General features: G+C 37.2%; 1 protein-coding gene across 1 annotated transcript in view; it reads left to right on the forward strand.

Moving 5' to 3' along the window:
* Window positions 1-1,860: 1,860 nt before the first annotated feature.
* LOC123629152 (androglobin-like) overlaps window positions 1,861-22,016 on the forward strand; it is a 113,779-nt gene continuing 93,623 nt past the window's right edge. Inside the window, exon 1 of the mRNA XM_045539084.1 lies at window positions 1,861-1,981. Within this exon, the coding sequence (XP_045395040.1) occupies window positions 1,908-1,981 (74 nt within the window). The 5' untranslated portion in view covers window positions 1,861-1,907. The remainder of the gene's footprint in view (window positions 1,982-22,016) is intronic.

Consider the following 22,016-nt stretch of genomic DNA (forward strand, 5'->3'; position numbering starts at 1 on the left):
ATGAATGGGATATAGATCTTTTGATTTCTAAGGTTTTTCTTCTCTAATTGTCTTGGCATCTCACAGCCATTAACAATGGCTTCAGGGATAGCCCTTGCTCAAGATAGAACTTATGTGTCTATGGGGTTGGCTGCTCAAACTTGTGTTACTTTTACCCAAGAGTCTTTGTATATGCTTATGGCAATGTATTTGATTACTCTGATAATATTTGGTATTAGATAATATTTTCTCACCTAGTCCTTTACTTCATTCAGGAGAGTTCTCTGGAAGTTCCAATCCTGGATAAACAAAGACATCTCAAGATATCATCGCTGTCTTTATATAATAGGAGACGTTGGCAGGATACTCTTGCAGTCATAACATTGACACTGCTGACTTTGAATTTCTTTTTTTTCCATATAGAAATACAATGACGTTACAGTCTGATTGTCATCTGTGTAACTTCCAATAAATAAGATTGGGATAGTCTGACAAAAATAGGCTATGCTGAATGGAGAGGGTGGACATTCAGCTGTCAGAGCAGTTGAAGGGTTTTGCTTTGCAGGAAGCTCCTTCTCCCCTGCACAGGTGGGATTCTGAGCATGTGCCCAGTTCCAAGAACAGACGGTATTTCTTTTATTTAAAGATGCTTAATTATTTCTAGGCTCATGGGAGAGACCAACTAGTAGCAGGGGTCCTAAACCTCAGGGCTGCGTTTTAAATCTCTCTGAAGGGAGCTTATATTGAACCAACACAATATTTTGTTTTGTTTTGATGAATCTAAAAGTTTTTCCAGTCTAAGTATTTTTTACTTAAGCATAGGATCCACTATCCTATATTTAGCTGGTCGCCTTCGTTGATTCATGTCATCTGTCTGCTCCTTGAAGGCAAGGGGGCTGTGATCTCTAACAGTGGTCCCTATTTGCTGTGCTTTCATAGTGTGCTGAACATGTTACATACATGTTATTTATTCTCAGTACAGAACTGTGAGTTAGGTGTTAGCACCTCCTATTTACAAATGAGTAACTGAGGCTCAAAGGAAAGACCTAGCCCTAGCCCAAGGTGAAATAACTAAGAAACAGCACCACTGGTCCCCTGAGCTTTAAGCCTGAGCCCTAATAGCTCTCAGTTTCTTTGGCTCTGTGTGGGGTCTGGTTCCAGTGTCTTTTCTAGTCAGTTTGTCAAGGGCTACTGGATTCTGTGACTTGGATTTATTCTTTCCCAAGAACAACCAAGGCACACTATTTGTTTTACCACAGACATCATCGTCATCTAACCTTCAGTGACTAAGGGTGTGGTGATCTTGCCTTTCCTGCAGGGATCCCCCTACACCCATTCTATGCAGTTCTGGACCCAGGATTTTAGAGCCATTGGTAAACTCAGTGTGTCGATAATGTCTCCTTAGTAATAATTGAAGGAACTTATTCTGTTCAGCCAAGAGAAGACCAGGGGTGGGACTCGCATAATAGCCATATTCAAAGCTGACATCCAAGAAAGAGTCAGTCAGCATTTGCCTATGGTTCTGAAGGGCAAAGCTAGGCAAAGTCAAGCCTGACAGATGAACGCCAGTCCATCAGGGCTGCCCATCAATCCTACTGTCAAATCCACGCCCCGTGCCTGGAATCCTCCCAAGACACCAACTTCAAGATCTCCACCTGTATGTGGTGACCTGAGCTCTCTAGGCGCTTGTGTCCCCGCTGGCAGCAACAGGCCTCCTCAGACCCCGCCTCCCACCCGCCTGCCCCTCCCCCCATCACTGCCCAACCCCCTCTATCACCTCCGTGTCCATCACACCCCTACTCCCCGCCACCCAGCGCAGGAGCGGCGCCTGCCAGCGCAGCAACGGTCTCCTAGCAACGCAGACACAGAGCCCCCAGCGCCCAGACGCTCCATGCTCAGAGCTCAGCCCTGCTGGGCCGGCCTCTGCCATGACCTCCAAACAAACCAAAAAGAAAGAGGTGCATCGAATCAGCTCGGCGCACGGATCTGATAAATCTAAAGAGTAAGAGACCTCTGCCTGCCTGACCCTGCCTTGGCCTGGCCCCTTGGGGGGCAAACTGCCAGGGCAGGAGTTTAGCGGCCTCCTCACAGCTTCTCTGTCCTCCCTGGGAAGCCAGACCCTGGAGGTGCTCGCTCCCTTTCCTCCCCCTTGCCTGTCTTGATCAGCTTCCTTTCCCAGAGCTCCTGGTTTCCTTGCTTTGGATGCTTGGCTGCTCTTCTGGCTCCGTGAGTGAATCTCCCCCCACCCCACCCCCCCCTTAATAGCCCACTTAAGCAGTTGGAAAGGTTGTACCTTCCTTAAGAAAGAGGCATATCTCAAAACACTTCCAGTTAGGGTCACATCTGCCTGGCCCCTATAAGGAGAGAAGGAGAGAGAAAGAGAAAGAGAGAGAAGAGAGAGACAGAGATGTTTCCCTAGTTTGTATCTGCCCACTCCAACAACTAAGAACTTTAATCAGATAAAATCAGACACAAAGTGGCTTCAAAAAGTGAAAACAACATAAATATATAGTTCATCTATATATTGATGTTTACTCTGAGGACCTATACAGATCCTAGCTCACGGAAACTTCCTGGTGCCTGTCTGTTCTGGGCTGGTGTTAGGTGTTATGCATTTGTACGCACCTGCCTAGCATTATTATTTTTTCTGTGGTCTTTTATTTCCCCCTAGAGTTATCCAGTTATCAATAGCACAGGATTTGGGCTATTGTTTGAATTTCTGAAAGTTCCGAAATTCATTCCAGTTGTGAGAGAATGCTTCAAACACTCTAACCTCCTCTCCACTCTCTGGAACATGTCAGGCTTGTTCCCACTCCAAGGCCTTCACATCTGCTGTTTCCTCTGCTGGAGAGCTCTTCTCCCCAAATATCCATATGGTTTTCTCCCTCACCTCTTTCAGTTGTCCACCAAAATGCCATTTTCTCCTATCAGCTTCTTTGGCCACCTGAGTTAAAATTGAAACCCCTCCACTTCCCTGGCAAAACCAAAACCAAACAAAAAAACAAATTCCCTGTCTTCCTTCACTGCTTTATTTTTCTTCGTTGTTTTTTTTTTTTTTTCTTTTTGCTCATTTAACATACTGTAAGTTCACTTGTAAAAAGTTATGTTTTTTTTCATTTGTCTTCCCAAAAGAATATAAGTTCTATGAAGGCAGGGATTTTTCCTTTTTTATTTTACATACTGTTGAAATGTTAGCATTTAGAGTGGTTCCTGGGTATACATAGTAATCCTCAGAACTGTTTACTGAATGATTGAATGACAATAATTAAGAGATAGTAGCAGGGTTGCAAGAGAATTTTGAATACACCAAAAAAAAAAAAAAAAAAAAACCCAAGTCAATGTTGGTTATAATTAAAGCATGTTGAAGGCTTAGAACTCTTTCGGAGCTTGGGGAAAATTTTCAACTTTAAGAAATTTATATGCTGAAAAAGATGAGATTGTTAACTGCCCTAAAGATACTGATCAAACCAGATACCATAAAACATATTATGTGGACTAGTCTTGTGATGGTTTGTATCACACTATAGAGATAATAAAGTTCCTGCTTGTTAAGAAGCTAACTCTTCCCTTGCTGGAACTTCCCATTTCCTTTCTAGATGATAATGCATTTCTAACATGTTTCTTTTTTCCAGAAAATATCTGAATTAAATTACACCAATAAAAATGTATGTATATATTTACGAAAACAGAGGAAGGGCAAATAGTTATTTTTAAAGCTACAATTTTCTAGAAATTATTAAGCATTAAACACCAAATCATTAGATTTTGATGTAGCATTAAATGATAGGATGTGAAGTTCTTTATAATTCAAGTCTATCCTTTAACTGAAGAACTAATCATAGATACCAGGCTAAGTCATTGACACAAGACAAACAAAGTGTCACCCAGTATGAGTCACAGGGATCAAAGTCTAACAAGGCTCTAGTGTGATTGTCATTTGAAATATACTGGGGTGATTTAGAGTAAGCTTTTATGTCATTTTATCACACCTTGTAAATGTGGTTACATATCCAGTAAATGCAACCAACTCTAACATGGTCCTGGATAATAGAGTAAGAGAAACAAAGTCTTCATAGTCTTGAAAATGGCCATCCCACAGAACCTAAAGCTTCCATCAGTAGCATTTTTTTTTTTTTTTTTTGCCCTATGTCAGTCTGGGGATAAGGGTCATGTCTGTTTTTTGCCTAGTATGTTGACTAGCACATAATAAACACTTGTCATCTGTGTATTAAATGAACTCTTAGTTTTGTTATCTACCTTGGTATTCATTCTTTGTGAATTTGATTGAAGATCAAGTCTCCTTCCCTTTCCTATTCGATCTGCTGTTGGCCAAGTTCAAAACCTGAGATGTTACAACTGATTACAGCAGAATCATCTATATCCATCTATAACTAAATTCATAAGTAAGTATGATTTTTAATTAGCAAGAAAAGTCATGTCAGGTAACTGAGCTGTCAGCTTTTACATTAGATTAAACTATTTCTATAGTTCTATGTTCTCTAGTTCTCTGTATCAGCCAGTATGAAATCTCTATTCTAGGGTTCACACTGGCATCAATTCTCCTGTGACATTGGACAAGTCATTTTTTATTCTGACATTTGGTTTTATCTTCTTTACATGGAAGGCCCTCTAATTAAAATTGCTCTCACTCCAAAACTCCCTGTCCTCTGTTCCCTACTTTGTATTTTCCTCCAGCTCTAAACTTCCGTGATTGTATCAGATTTTTTTTTAACTTCACTGGGTCCGTAATAAGAGAGGGACTTTTGCTATAGTAAAATGTTTAAAACCATGATTTAATTGATTTTTCTTCTTTTAACATAACAACTTAAAACAACTGTCACAGGTTATAACTCTCTTTATCAGTATCTGTCTTAGTTTGAGCTGGTGTAACAAACAGTATACCATACACTGGGTGGCTTGAGCAACAAACATTTATTTCTCACAGTTCTGGGGGCTAGAAATTCAAGATCAAGGTGTCAGCATGATTGTGTTCTGGTGAGAACCCTCTTCTTAATTCACAGATATCCGTCCTCTTGTACCCTCATATGGTGGAAAGAGAAAAGACTAGCTCTATTTCTCTTCTTATAAGGACACTAATCCCATCACGAGGGCCCCACCTAATGACCTAATTACCTCCCAAATGCCCCATGTCCTAATACCATCCCATTGGGTGCTAGAGTTTCAACATATAAATTTGGGGGGAACGCAGACATGCAGTCTGCAACAGTATCCAATGATAATTAGCAATTATAAACAAATTTAAATTAATTGATAAATCTAATTGATTTGAAAACTAATAGGCAAAGATGCTTTTACCAGTTAGATGCCACTGGAAGGATTCACATTAAGGTGAAGACAAAAATTTGATCTTCTTAGAAGTACTAAAAGTGAGTTTTTGTGTAGATCATGAATAAATCAAGAGAGACAAAAGAAGATATATGATTTTAATATTAATAGTCCTTAGAAGTATCAATGCATGTACTTTATGCACTAAAATATATGGAACTTTAATGGGCACTTTGAGATAAGGGCACAATTTGGTGTTTATAGTCACAAAATTTTGTTCCACTTCTAATAGCAAATTCTGACCAAGATTGAAAAACAAGTAATCTGTTAAACTAACAAGGACCATGCAACCTTCTAGATTTGTAATGATGAAATATCACTAAACCTCTTTCAAAAACAGAATGTAATATATTTCACAATCCTCAAGTTTATCTTCATGACTGAAATGCACATGTAAATTTTATAGAATTTTCAAAGAAAGATCAACATATCTGTCTATATGAAATTTGAAAAGAGAACTATTATTAATACAAAAGATTAATTATGAAAAATACCATGAAAGCAACATAAAATAAAGGAATAAATATCATACTGAGCATTAAATTAAGTGAATTCTTGGTTATCTGAGGTCCAAGAGAGAGCTGATTCAATAAGCCAGGCAGCAGTGGCTGGTAAGTAATATGTTCCTCTACTTGCAGAGATCACAAAAGAAATCCCCCCAAAGAGAGCCAGACACAGTGGGCAGGTGCCCTTTATAGCTTTAGGCCTCGTGTCTTCAGGGTCCACACTGAAAGGCAGAGGTAAGAGGTGAACCCTGGTGGAAACAACCCAGGTCATACTGAGTTCTGTGATTTCTGCAGGTGATCCTTGTGAATCTCAACAACTGAAGTCAATTAACCAGTTTAAAAGATCAACTTCAGTGACAGAAACTTTCCCAGAGGAAAGCCTATTCTTTATTTTCATTTCCCAACTATATATTGAGCATTTCTAATGCCTAAGTCATTGGCAGGCCCCAGATAATAAGGAATTGTAAAACATGGTACCTTCTATCAAGGGATTTATAATCTGGGGCTGGGAGAAGAGGGCTAAGATTCATATAGAGGTAACTAGGATACAGGGTAATGCCACATTTGTCAAAGGGAACTTATTCCATAGAAGGAATTATGTGTTGGCATGAGGTTGGATTAGAGAAATCCAGAGACTCCTAAAATGAGGGCTCTATGCATTAGAGGAGAGAAAGGTCATTTCCAACAGGAGCTGATCCGTCATCACCTCTCTCCAACAGCCACTCCCCAATTGTGAAAGGCACAGGTGAGTGGGATGGTTACTGTAGGCAATGGGGATGTCTGGGGCACAGAAAGTAATCCAGGTTGACTTGTAAAGCATCTAAGGTGAGTATGCAGCAGAATGAGAGGAATAAGGAATTCCCACTCTCTGTAGTGGGGAAACACAGATGGTTTTAAGTATCAAAATGTTGATTTCTGAAGCAACTGCATGGAGTGTATGCGGTATTAAGAATGGGCCATGGCCTTGAGATAATGGGGGGATGCCTGATTCTGGGCACTCCTAATGGTGGCGAGGAGCAGATGACAAGGGGGGTGGATGTGCAGAGCAGATCTATAAGCAGGTTGTGGTCAAAGCTTACACAAGCCAAGTTTCCAGTCTTCAGCTGCAGTGGAATACATGATGATGACGTCCAGTCCACAATGCCCCGATGTCTGAAAAGGAAAGGAAAAAAATATATAAATGAGATTCAAGACAGATTTCTGAATGCCTGGCCTTATGTACTTTGTGTCCTCTTTAGGGTCTGGCACAGTGTGTGTTTAATACATGCATGTGTAATTTAATTGAGTTGAACTGGAAACCCAGAGTGGCAACTGGACCATAAAACTCTCTGACTCAGAACCAGAGCGAAACTAGGAGAGCCCAGAGGGAAGAGGCCCTGTCATAGTCATCTGCAGCACCCGGGGCAACGCTTGGCACAGATTAGGACATTTTATAAATGTCAGTAGCCTGTTTTTAAGTATAAAAATCTCAGCCAAAAAGCTCTGTTTAATGAGGCTAGGAGTACCCCTTTAATCTTAATAGGGTCTGCCTTTAGTTCTCCCTTTGAAATAATCTTAACCTGAGCATTTGGTTAATTATTTACTAAAGTTTGACATGATTTAAGAATTATCTCTGATAGTGAAATATTTGCTTTGGTGATCACCCAATTTTTAATTTGTGTAATTTTAAGTTTACTCTATGGAATTATTAGAGGGGTAAAAGAACTTAGACTGAAAAGATTTAAATTTACAAACTCATGGAATTAATACTTCCTTGCTACCTAAAAATATACTCAATTTTATGCATTGAAACTAATAGCATTGTGACAATGCTTCTAGATGAGCAAACTAATAGTGGCCCAGTCTAAAATGTTATTTAAAAATATTTTAATTCACTAATATTATTTTGACATTTCCAGGTCACAGATTATTTAAATCAAGGAATTAATTTAAATAATCTATAAATTTATTATACCACCTAATGTGAGATAAAACAACTAAAAACTGTCTCTAACACAGATTAAAAATATGCCTTTAATATATTTGTATAATATGAAAGATTGGATAGAAATATTACTAATCTTTCTCATTTTTATCATTGATAAAGAAGATATATACATGGCATCGTAAAGAGGTACTAGACTAGGTGCTTTGAAATTTGATTGTAAACCTTACTTCCCAGGGTAGATCCAAGCTAATTAATTACAGATTCTGAGGCTATAGCCATGCTAATTCGTACAGCTGAATTAACACATGGAATATTTTCAAAGTAAATAAATGCTTATATTTTGTTTTTTTCCTCCCCCTCTTTCTGTCTCTTTTTTTTTTTTTGGCTGATGTCAAAATGAATGCCATGGTCCAAATAGTTTGTAATCATTTTGATTCCATCCTTCTGACCTGGTGAATATCAGAATTTCACATACTACTTCAGTTAGGTTCTCAAAAGATCAGTGTGGCTTTCTGTCCGCAGTTTCTCACCTTGCAGTCTCCAGTCTGGGTACCTGGCTTTCAGCCACAGCCTCTGCAGAGACTTGGGTCAACCCAAAGCTTCTATTCAGCTTCGCATCTTCAGACTTCCCACAACATCTGTTTCTGAGTGCTGCTATTCAAAAAATCCCACTTTTTGAGCATAGGGGCATATTCGGGGGAGCTATCTATTAAAAATCCAAGGGTAGGGCATGTGTCCAGGTGAGTTATTAAATTAATGACAAAGGATAGAGGTAATAAAAAGAAAGTCAGAGGGACTGGGAACTGTTTTGCCTGCTTTTGCCCCCCAGTTTGAACCAGAGGCACAGTGAGAGTTTAACCAGGTCAGGTTAAGGTTAAGGGTGAAGGCTGTACTGTTCAACTAACTGGCAGTGGGGCCCTTTCCACATACTAAAAAATGCAGATGAACTAATTAGAAATTTGAGACAAAAGCCACATGTTTAGCTCACCTTTGGTCAAGGTCTAGGAAGAATTTGGGGACTAGTTTGTACAACAAAGAATGACCTTATGAGAAAAATAGTTGTGAGTTATTTCAAAAAGGGGTTATTTTGAGCCTGTGCATGTACTAGCCTTTGGGTCCTGCAGACCTGTTGTTTATTTCATGGATTTTGGTTGAAGTCATTATGGACACTGTCTCAGGTATTTGCATGAGCAGCTTTGCTGCTGGAAGGTGTCACATCCTGGGAAATGGCAAAGATTAAGATCCTGGTGGCCTTTGCACCTTGGCCTGGGACCAGCACAGCAGAAGCAGCTGGCCTCCCAGACTGCTGTCCTGGCTCCTTGTCTCTCAAGAGGGTGCAGGTGGCCACTAGGGAGCACAGGGCACTGCAGCTCAGGCTGGCCTCTCTGGTCCTTTCCTGAGTTCTCAAATCCCTCTCGTCTGCCCCCTGCCTCATTTCCTTTCTTCTACCTGCTAAATTAAGTCATTCTCCAGTGGTCTTATTTCGCTTCTCTCTTCTCTCCCTTTTGAGCATCTAAAAAAATCATTCCTGATTTAAGACTTCTAAATGAACATCTCTGACCCTTATCATGCAATTAAGCTCAAGTACAAGTGGACAAATAACATGGATGCGCTCTCCTACTCTCAATTAAATCTGTCCAAATGGAGGCCATCATTTTCTCTCCCAAATGTACAAGCTTCCATGTTGCTCATGTTAGAGAATGTTATTACTGTCTTCCCTGTCACCTTAACTCTAAGGATCAGTCGTCCGCCCTCTCCCTCTCCTTTGCTGATCACATGCAGTTGGTTTCCTTGTTCTTTTATTAATAATTCTCCACCTTGGCTCCACACTCATTTTCTTCCCTGCCCTCCTCTAGGTGAGGCCCTCATTAACTCCAGGTAGAACCACTAAAAAAAAATCTTCCAATTCCCTTGCCTTTAGTCAAGGTTTTTCCTTATGCAATTAACTTTGCATAAAAGCACTGTTTGTAATCTTCTTAGCATACCATTTGCAGGTAAGGTGTTCCTGCTTTTTTTTTAAAAAAAAAAGGAAGCATGAAAGAAGGAAGGGAGGGAAGGAGTGGGGAGACAGAGACAGAGACAGAGAGAGAGAGAGAGAGCGCACCATACTAGCTCTTAGCAATAAGCTCAGCAACCGGCTTCAGCTCCCTCCTACTCTCTGTATCAGCCAGATACTAACATGCTGTTTACCATTCTTCCCTTTTCTACCTCTGCACATTTTCCCATCCTTTTCTCTATGTTTTATAGTGGCTTTCATGCTACTCCCAATTCCATCTATATCTAAAGGCCTTCTTTTCCATGAAGCCAACATTGACTTTCCAAGTTGGAAGCAATTTCTGCCCCTCTTCTGTGCTAATAATACACTTTGTCTTTAAATTCGTTATCAACCTCTTTGCTTTTGCCTTTGTATCTTAGTTATAGCATGCATTTATTCTCAGTAATTTTAAGTTATTTGAGAATAGAAACTGAATCTTGTTAATCTTTACAGTCATCCAACCAAGCACAATGTTGAACTTTTAAAATGAAATGCTCATTTAAATAATTTTAATAAAACCAAGTAAATAAAAGGTCAACATAACAACTGGCTTTAACTAATTTAAAACATTTTTTTCCAAGATTTACAAGTTGCCTCCCTACATATTTAATTTCTAAAGAGTATAACTCAGAATGCCCCTAACCCAAATTAAGTCAATTGTGTAATTCTATTCATATTCTGATTCCTGCAGGGTGTTAGCTGACACTACTTAAGAAGGCATGCTGATTGCACATTGCATAAATAAACTGCCTCCCACTACGAATAAAATCAGGTCCTTACGCTGAACAGCATGCGTTAAGAAAACAATGGCAAAACTCCAGACTCTCATTTTATTGAAATTTTAACATCCCTACAGTGAACCTGCTTCCCTAAAATAATCTAATTAAAACAAATATGTGAATATGTCCGTGTGTGTGTGTGTGTTTGTGTGTGTATAAACCAGATTCAGTGGGCTTTTTATTGCATCAAAGTCTGTAATGACTTTATACCTTTGTGCCAGCTAAAGTTTTCCTTGAAGGTTTTTAACTCATGTGCATTTTTTGTTGTATTACATAAACTTGCTAATTGACTTAAGAATTTTTGAAAACATCATTTTGTCATCTTTGCAAAGTATGTGATTAATAAGTGCTTTTAAGTTTAAAACAGTAAACTTATTAGTGTTTTATTAATAACAGGATTATAAAATATATTTTAATAAAATTATGAACCACTTTCGTTATGTATAAAGACAGTTTTGACATTTTCTGAACTCCAAATTATTCAGAATATTTAATTACCAAGAATAGATACATATGAAAGACATTATTTATAGACAAAATATGGTTCATTGCATCTGATTAGGTAACCAAATATAAAATAGAATGTAGATTTAAACTTAACTGTATATTAGGAGTTTAGGAATGGTAATATTGCTATTATGAAGTAATGTTTGCAATTTCCTGAATTTGCCTTTTAAAATTCCCAGCCTGTTTTTTTTCTCTTCCTTCTTTCCATCTTTTCTTCCGTCCTTCTTTCCTTCGTTTCCTTTTCCCTTCCTCCCTTCCTTTGTTTCTATTTTAAACAGGTTTATTGATAACAAAAAATTGACATGTAGTAAATTGCACATATTTAAAGGGTGCACTTTGATAAGTTTTGACATGCACCTACACACACAAAATCTTCACCATAATCAAAATAATAAAGTGACCTGTCATTCAAAAACTTTTCCTTTGCCCTTGGTGATCCCTTCCTGACCCCAGTCCCCAGCAATCGCTGTTCTGTTTTCTGTCACTTTATTAGTTTGTATTTTCTAGGCTTTATATAAATGAAGTCATAGCTATGTACAGCTTTTGTGTGGCTCCTTGCAGTCATAATTATCTTATTTTTATTGATATATAACAATTATACATATTTATGGGGTACATGTGATATTTTGATGCATGTATACAATGTGTAATGATCAAGTCAGGGTAATTAGGGTATCTATCATCTCAAACATTTATCTTTTCTTTTTGTAGGGAGCATTTCAAATCTTCTCTTTCAGTTATTTTGAAATACACAATAAATTATTGTTAAATATAGTCATCCTACTGTGCTATTGAATACTAGAATATATTCCTTCTATCTAACTGTATTTTTATATCCATTAACCAGTCTCTCTTCATCTCCCTCCCCTCCTACCCTTTCCAGACTCTGTTAATCATCATTCTATGCTCTACCTTCATCAAATCAGCTGTTTTAGCTCCCACCTATGAGTGAGAACATGAGATATTTGTCTTTCTTTGCTCTGGTTATTTCACTTAACATAATATTCTCCAGTTCCATACATGTTTCTGCAAATGACAGGATTTCATTAATTTTTGTGGCTGAATAATATTCCATTCTGTATATATACCACATTTTCTTTAATCATTTATCCGTTTGGTGGACATTTAGGTTGCTTCTATATTTTGGCTATTGTGAACTGTACTGCAGTAAACGTGGGAGTGCAGATATCTCTTCATTATACTGATTGCTTTTCTTTTGGATATATTCCCAGAATTGCTGGATCCTATGGTAGTTCTACTTTAAATTTCCATATTGTTTTCCATAGTGGCTGGACTAATTTATATTCCTACCAACAGTGTACTAGCCTTGCTCTTTCTCTCCATCCTCGCCCCGAGCATTTCAGATTGATTAAATTTTTTAAAAATTCTACTTATCTCTTTTGTTGGCTTTTAGCTGCAGCTATTTCTTTTGTTATTTTGGAGGCTGCTTTGTAGTTAATAGTACACATTTTGAACATAACAGACTCTACCTGCTTATGACATTGTATCAATTCACATACAATATAAAAACATAATAGTATACTTATACATCACCACCAACATTTTGCTATTGTTGTCAAACATCTGATTTTATATATTATAAACTGCATATTACATTATTTATCTGTTTGTATAAGTAGTTATCTCTACTATAAATATATTTTTAAAATAAAATAACTTGTGTATTTAGCCCTGTAGTTACTACTTCTAATTTTCTATATTTCTTTGTATAGATCTGTATTTCTGCCTGGTATCATTTTTCTTCTGCGTAAAGGACTTCCTTTATTTTTTTATTGTGTTAATATTTTCTCCTGACGAATGCTTTTAGCTTTTTTATGTCAAAAAAGTGCTTATACTCTTTTATTTTTAAAAGACATTCTCAATAGTTGTAGAATTGTAGCTTGACAGATATTTTTCTCTTTCAGTTCTTTAAAGATGTTGCCATTATCTTTTCTCTTCCATTGTTTTTAATGGGAAATTCACTTTTTTCCATTTCTTTGTTCCTTTGCATGTAATGTTTGGTTTTCTTTTCCCCTCTAACTGCTCTTAAAATCTTTTTTACCACTGCTTTTAAGTTATTTTCTTATGTTGTAACTTGGCATGGTTTTCTTCATGTTTCTTGAGTTTGGGTTTCATTGAAATTCTTCAATCTGTGGGTTTGTAGTTTTCATCAAAATTTTTAAAATATAGACCATAATTTCATCAAATACATTTTTTCTGTCTTTAATCCCTCCTTTTGTGATACCAGTTACACTTACTTTAGGCTGCTTGAAGCTGTCCCAGAGTTCACCAGTGCTCTGTTTATTTACAATTGTTTTTTTCTTTTGAATTATTTCTTACCTTTTTAAATTTATTAGTCTTCTTCAATTTCTAATCTATCATTAATACCCTTTGTGTATTTCTTCTCTCAGACAGTTTAGTTTCCATTTCAGGTATCCAATCAACTCTTTTGTCTTGTCTCTACTTAACATGTTGAAAACATGGAATACAGCTATAATAACTATACTAATGTGATTATGAATTTTAACATCTGTGTCAGTTATGAGTCTAATTCAATTTTTTTCTCTCTCTCCAGTAGTCATATGTTCTTGTTTCTTCTCATGCCTGGTGATTTTTGATTGAATGACAGATACTGTAATATTTTGTAACCCTATAAATATTCTTGAGCTTTGTTCTAGAATATAGATTAATTGCTTAGAAATAGCTTGATTCTTTCAAATTTTGCTTTTAAGATTTGTTATGTGGGACCAGAACCATGTTTAATATAGGGCAAATTATTTTCCCTGACTGAGGCAAGATGTTTCTGATTACTTTTCCCAGTTCCCATGGGACTGGTAGCAGTAGAACCAGTTGTGACCATGTGTGAGTCCTCCAGTTCTTTTGGGTATTTATTTTTCTCCCTCTGGCTTTGGGTAACTTCCTCATGCACATGTGCTGATAAGTACTTTGTTGAATATTCGTGGGTGACTCTCTGAAGATCTCAGGAGTTCTCTCTTTGAAGCTTTCTCTACTTCAGTACACTGTCCTGCAAACTCTAGCTACCTTGGTCTCCCCCAAACACTGGTATTCTCCTCTACTCAAGGAATCTTCAGAGATATGCCTGGGCCACCTCTCCCTGAATTTCAGCCTGAAAACTCTCTCAGGGCCATAAGCTGCGGCAATTAGAGGGCTCACTTCATTTGTTTCTCATCATTCAAAGATCATTGTCCTTCCTCACTTGATGTCCCTGTCTTTAAAATCAGTTTTATGTATTTTGTCCAGGTTTATTGTTATATCAGGTGGGAGGGTAAATCCAGTCTCTGTGACCCTGAGATGGAAGTGATATCTCTCAGGCTTATTCTTTAAATTTGATACTTTGCTTTTAAATATTAAGAGGATAGATTTTAAATCTATCCACAAGTAAAACATTGTAGGTATAGATACAATTTTTTTCTTCAAAATAAAATCCCAAATTGGATATAATTGCAATTACATATTATATTTAAAAAAAAATTTTTATGATTTGTCAGGGACACCTTCATACAAGAATTTTGATTGGAAGAGTGTGATTTTTCAGATCTAATGAAAATTATCTTAAATCAAATTTTCTGAATTATCATCATTACTGTGCTCATTTTAAAGTTGTATTTAAACTGCAGTGTTACTTAAGCTTCATATTTTAAACCATGAGTAAATGTTAAAAATAATATATATCTATGAATAAAATGTTATCTCTGTACATTGAGGGGTCAATGCTGACTAGAAAATCAAGTTCAAACTTCTCAGCAGAATCCTTGATGGGGAAGCTGTTTGCCTACCTTTTGTTTTTTTCAACCTAATTTTCTCCTCTCTGCCATATACTGTACTCAGGTGGTACTGAAGAACTCATAGATCTCTCCACCTCTTCTGCTGTTTCTTGCTTTTGCACTGTCTCTTATGCTGTTCTTTTTTTCCTACTTATGCCCTTTCTCCTTTTTTAACCTGGAAAATTCCTTGTTATCTTTCAAGACATGTCAGATGCTATTTTTTTGTGGGAATTTTCTCCTAATTGCCTCAACACTGGCACAATGTCCCTATTTCTGTCACCTGGGACTACTTTCATCTCTGCACATACCTTGTTATATTGAAGTTATCTGTCTACCTTTTTGCATTCTAAATAAACTCAACAGCAGAGGTACATGTTTATGTGTTTCTAACCCTATCATCCAGCAGAGTGCTTGTCACAAAGCAGGTGTTTAGTAAATGTTAATTAGAAATAAGTGAACTGTTGGTTGAGTGAGATTCCTTTCTCATTCTGTAATTGTATTTTTCTAAAATGTTTTATTCTCCAGATATATTGCTTGATTTGATCCCAATTTAAAAGTTTTTGCTTTCCTAATTTTCCTTCTACCTATGGGATAGTTTACAATTAGTTCTTGCCTAACATTAGACTTACCCTCTCTGTTCTTTCTTGGTTTGGAAGTTTTACATTTTATTTCTTGGAATATCCTTATTTTTTTTACATGTCTGTTTATTTTTAAATACTTTCCTACAAAGTCTACAGTTATTCAGTATCATTACTGGAAAACAAAAACAGAAACAAACTGGCATGGTAGTGTCCCTTAGAATTCCCTTTCTCATCTCTTTTATTTTTGTTTGCTAGAGTTTTAATTATAGATTTTTAAAGCATAAAGTTATTGCTATTATGTTTGCAAGAAATACTTTTAAAAATTTTAGCAAAATATTATATTGACTCATTTGCTTACCATTGCTACTTATAGCCACACACTTTCATTCTGGGGTTATTTTCTGTCTTTCTGAGATAAATCCTTCAGTATTTTTTTTTTTTTTTGACAAGAGTCTGTTATGGTAAACTCAGTTTTAATATGTTTTTATTTCATTTAAGATAAATGTTTCTATATCATTTTTGAATAAGTATTTATGTGGGTATTGATTTCAAGATTGACAGTTATTTTACCTCAGCTTTGAGGATACCACTTCCTTACTTTCTGGTGTCTACTCTTGCTGTCAATCTGATTGTTTTTCATTTTAAGGTATTTTGACACTTCTCTACATAAATTAATACATCTACATCATTGATCTACCTTTTCATTTGATACATCTAGGTTCAGATTGCCACTGCTCAGCCTGCTATTTATCCTCTGTATTGCTTGATTGGCTTTTTCCAATCTGAAGACACATCTTTTATAAATTCTAAACACTTTTCAGCCATCCTGTTTTCAAGTATACTCCCCACCCCAACATTCTAACAATTTTGTTTTTCTGGATCTCCTGTTAAGCATATGTTTGAGTTTTCCAATCTATTTACTTGTATATTTTATATTTTATAGCTCTTTATCTCTCTATGCAAATACTAGATTTTTAAAATTCTACCTCCTAAATCATTAGCTCTCTTCTTACTTCAGCTGTATTTTATCTACTCTTTATGCTATTTTATCAAGTCTTTATTTCATATCTGAAATTTTCATTACTAAAATCTTTTAAGATTTCTTTTTTCATATCTATTTTTTTTAATATTTTCCTTGTTTAATTGCAAGGTAGAAACTACCCATCCTGTATCTTCTTGAGAATTCAAAATGCACTCATTCTAAAGACTTTTTAAGTTTGTCATATTACTTCTCTTTCCTCGGGTATGAGTTCTTTCTTCTGATATATTTACTGACTGTACCTCATAGTTTTAAGTTTCTTGTTTTGCTTTGTAATTTCAGTTTCTTAGTTCATCTTTTGTAGATGCTCTAAACTCATGCATACTATTCTGTGCCATGGAGTTTGGATGGGCTTCCAGGATGTTCAGCTCCTTACCCATTGCTGAGATGCAGTTGGTATGCACTCCTGAAAAGGACAGGATAGCTGCTACAATATTGAAATATTTTCTCACCAGCTGGCAAATAGCTGCTTTTTTAAGCTTCTGAAAGAATGTTCCACTCCTTTTAAACTCTGGCCTCTCTCTCTGGGAACCCCAGGACCTACCCATAATTCAGCTAATAAATAGTTAATGGACAAGCAGAGGGCCTCTAGCACTCTATTCCAATACCAGGATAGAGTCCTTTCTGATTAGTGGGTGCATGTACCATAAAAATTAAAATTTCTTTTTATATTACCCTATCCCCACCTTATCCCCACCCAAATCTTAATACTGGGGAGTTGGGGGCTTTTCTACTGTATAGGAAACACTAGCCCTGATGCCACACCCATGATGGTGGAGGGCTGCCCTCACCCTCATTCTTTTTCTTTCAGCCAGCCTTTCTGTTTCCTCAGGGAACCATGGGCAAGTGACATATTGCCTGTTATACCACAAATTGTAGGGGGAGTTATGCCAGTCTTAGAAGCTAGGTACTTATGAGTAACTCTAGCCACTTGCTCCTTCACAAAACCTATTTCTGGTCTCCTGACATTTACAAAGTAGTTGTAGCTTCCTTTCCAGCATAGACTTCCAGACTTTCAAGCTTTGACTGCCGCTGCTCAAATCCATTTCCCCGTAGCTCCTTGTGGGTTACACTATTTCAGCCCCCAACACACCACTATAGGTTCTTTCTGTAATTAGTCCACCGATATTTTTCAATGGTTTTCAGCCATGAGCATTTGCTTCCTTTATGCTTGCTCTCTTTTCTCCAGGAGCACATTCGTGTTTTATATTTGTACTCTAGGAATCAGCCTCCTGCCTCCTCCCTCCAAACACTGGTTTCCTTTGGAATACCCCATATTAAGTATTGGAAATATTCAGATTTTATGTTATACACATTTCTCATTGATTTTTATTAACTTTTTAAAAAATAATGTTTCCAACATATTTAGACTCACTGTGTGGGGAGGGAGCCTTTGGCCATATACTTTCATATTTATTTTTGAAATATTTTATACAACTTGCAATTTTAATGAATTAAATCACTTACTAGTCTACGGGTATGTTGCTATGTGAATAAAGTTTCTCTGTGAATCAATCTGATTTTTCAGTGTTGCAGGTTTAAATTTTCTAAAATTTGGGAACATTTACTTCCCAGTATTACCAGTTCCTAATTCTTCCTGCATCACTTTTGTGTTTAAAAATTATCTTGCTTTCATAATTGATGAGGACAAGAATAAGGTGCTTTGAATACTTAAAGGATCCCAACTATGCTAGAGCAGTAGGTACGTTCTGCTAGTGAACTTCAAAGCCATAGTGTGCTGAGAGTTTCAAAGCAACATTTTAGAGGTTCATTTTAAATCTCTCTTATATTTGACCTTGAGCTGCATTTGAGCATTGTTTATATCGCATGTGTAGCACTATAAATGATCTATCGGGCTGGTATAAGACACTGCTAATGAGACTCTTTTAAAGTAATATTGAATATAGATGGAAATAGATTTTATGCGTTACAAGGAAAGTAGGCCAATTAGAGATAAAGCTTAATAGCTTAAGGGCGGGAGCGAGAACATTTACTTACACTTGACAGAATGAACAGGGAAGAAAAACAATCTTAGCAGAGCCTTATTTTTAAAATTATACCTTCCTTTTAAAAAATAGATTTTAAGATTTTGAGCTTCTTGAATGAGGTAATTTTATCGTGGTTTTGATGTACACAAAATCAGCATTTTTTTTTCCTGTGGGCTTGTACCAATGCTCAATAAAACAAATATTATAATGTGCTGATTTATGCCTTGATTTTTCTATTAATAATATGAAAAAGGCTTCATTTTTCCCTGAAAACTATTCTAGTCATCCTTACCTCTTTTATACTCTTACATGCTACTTAGGAACACTCTTTAACGATGTACATATTCTCAAATTTTCTTTTCCAGCAAGATGGTGAATTGAGATTTTAAAAGAATGATAATACCTATAAATGTCTGTATAAAGAATAAAAGCCAGGCATGATGGGCACACACCTGTACTCTTAGCTACTTGAGAGATTGAGGTAGTAAGATCGCTCTAACCCAGGAATTCAAGGCCGGCCTGGGGAACATAGTGAGACTCTGTCTCTTAAGGCAAAAAAAAAAGTATAAAAATTGTCAGGATTCAGAAATAAGGAGAGGATTGTGGATCAGAGTGTCATGGTTCTGAGGGAAGTCTTGCAAGTCTTATAAAACTGTAATTTTTTGTTTTAACATATATGGGACAAGGCCTTGAGTGCAAATGAGGAAAGGAAGTGCTCCAACCTTAGATAATGACTTGGTTTTCCAAGAGTTTAATTCTCTTTAAAAAGGTGAATGAGAAAAATCCACCTAAGCTCAGGAAGATTATAAGAAAGCTACCATTTTTCTCTGCCTGATGTTGGGCTGAAAAAAAGTCTTTCTGGAGAAATGGAAAAACTCTTTTCACAGGTTTGAGATCTAGCTATATTCATTGGGGTTTCTCACAGAATAAAACTCAATATAATGTTGAAAGTATATTCTCTCAACACAGGGTTGCCTCAGGGGAAGGGGACTGGAGGAGGAGAAAACCCTGATAGGCATAAGCACATAATCAAAGAATACACAAAAGATAGGCAGAAGTCACAACAAGAGAATCAAGTATTACAAATGTAAGATAATAGAAAAATAATCTGTAAGTAATATAGCATGTATTTAGTTACAATGACTAAAGATATAAGCAAGAAGATTCAAATCCAAAGAAAGGAAGTACACTCTTTAGTCAATGCTACAATATCAAATAACCCCCAAATCTCAGTGACTTAAACAACAAAGGATATTTCTCATCATACCAAAGTCTGGACAGGCAGGTGGGTATAGAGTGGTGGCTTGGAATGTGCTGAATAAGGGGTCTTGGCTCATTTCTTCTTGACGTATCAGCATTTTGTAAGGTGTCTTCATAGAACTTAGCCATACACTGAGCAGGAAGAGAGTGAGAAGTATCTCACAGAATTTTTTATGAACCTTAAGGTGAATACTGTTATTTACCCACATTCTGTTGTCCAAGTCGCCATCCTGTAAAGCTAGTCAAACATCAAAAGAAATGGGAACAGGATTGGTAAGCATCTGGTCAATCTCTACCTATATACAACAATTTAGAACAGTTCCAATTAGGAATTATTAGAAATATAAAGACATCCATTCTTTTGTTTCACATAAATAGATGATAGATAAACAGATTTCCTACTTTGTCCAGCTACTGTTCCAGTTGCTGGACATGGAGGAAATGAACAAAAAAAATCAATGTTCCTGCCCCTGTGGAACTACACATCCTACCCATGGAGATGCACAGTAGGCACATAGACAAAGGATGAGTGAGAGCGTTGTCAGGTGCTATAGAATTGAAGCAATATGAAAAGATGCAGAGAGGTGAACGTTGCTATAATAGGTAGAATATTCAGGAAAGCACTTCCTCAAGTCCTCACTCCCCAGAGGTGATATTCGAGAGAGACTTTAATCTTCTTGTTGCTAAATTCAACATTTAGTTGTTTTCACTTCATCTTGACCTATTAACCACATTTGGGCCTATTGCTCATGCCCTCATTTTTTAAGAAAATTGCTTCACTTGGTTTCCAAGGTATCACCTTCTACTGTGTTTGTCCTGCCTCACTGTATTATTTTCTTATTGCTGCTGTAAGAAAATACCAGAAACTTAGTGGCCTAAAACCACACAAATTTATTGTCTTAGAATTGTAGGGGTCAGAAGTCCAACCCAGGACTGAGCTGACAATAGATTTCAACAGGGCTGCTTTCCTTTCCGCAGGCTCTAAGGAGAGACTCCAGTTCCTTGGCTTTTCCAGCTTCTAGAACTCACCTACCTTCCTTGGCTGTGGACTCCTTTCTCGGTTTTCAAAACCAGCAAGTTTACCTTTATCCATTCTTCATTTGTCACTTTTCTCTCTGAACTCTTCTGTCTCCCTCTTCCACTTTTAAGGACCCTGGGGGTTACACTGGGCCCACCCAGATAATCCAGGATAATTTCCCCATCTCACAATACTTAATCACATCTACAAACTCCCTTTGGTCATGGAAGGTAACATGTTCATGTTTTTCGGGGACTAAGGTGTGTATATATTTGGGGTGGGGAAGATTATTCTGTCTATAACATTCAATGACTACTTTTTTCTCAGTTTTCTTAGTCATTTCCTCCTTATCTCTCTGACCTTTAAATATACAGTACCAGGGCATAAATGCAGCTGTGTTGCTTATTAGAGTATTGAAATACGTTTTTATTTATTACAAGTACCTTGCCAATACCTCTGAGCCCCAGACATGTCTGCCTTTTGTCCTGGGTCCCTGACCTACCCTGATGGCTTTACATCCCTGCCCCCACAACAAAAATAAAGAATAAATATCTGGCCTAGCCAGAGGCTTTGAAGACACTGACCCAGCATTGGGGTCAGGCTCCATTCAGTTTGGTTAATGCTCCGTGCATACCAGTTGTTAGGTGTTTTGAATAGCATCCCTGGGAGTGCCTCTTTCTCAGGTAGTCATTTTCTTGGTGATTTCATCTAGTCTTCAGACTTTAAATACCATCTAAATGCCAATGACCCTCAAAATTTCACTTTTAGCCCATTTTCTTCTCATACACTTCAGAATCTTAAATCAGACTACACATTCAACACCTCTGAGGATGGATTTTGGACATTTAAAACACAACTCATGGCCGGGCGCGGTGGCTCACGCCTGTAATCCTAGCTCTGGGAGGCCGAGGCAGGTGGATCGCTCGAGGTCAGGAGTTCGAGACCAGCCTGAGCAAGAGTGAGACCCCGTCTCTACTAAAAATAGAAAGAAATTATCTGGCCAACTAAAAATATATATACAAAAAAATTAGCCGGGCATGGTGGCTCATGCCTGTAGTCCCAGCTACTCGGGAGGCTGAGGCAGTAGGATCGCTTAAGCCCAAGAGTCTGAGGTTGCTGTGAGCTAGGCTGATGCCACGGCACTCACTCTAGCCCAGGCAACAAAGTGAGACTCTGTCTCAAAAAAATAAATAAATAAATAAAAATAAAACACAACTCATGTATCCATGAACTACTGCTTTAATCCCCCTGCTGCAATTTTGCTCC

This window comes from Lemur catta (assembly GCF_020740605.2).
Source record: "Lemur catta isolate mLemCat1 chromosome 10 unlocalized genomic scaffold, mLemCat1.pri SUPER_10_unloc_5, whole genome shotgun sequence".
NCBI classification, from domain to species: Eukaryota; Metazoa; Chordata; class Mammalia; order Primates; family Lemuridae; genus Lemur; species Lemur catta.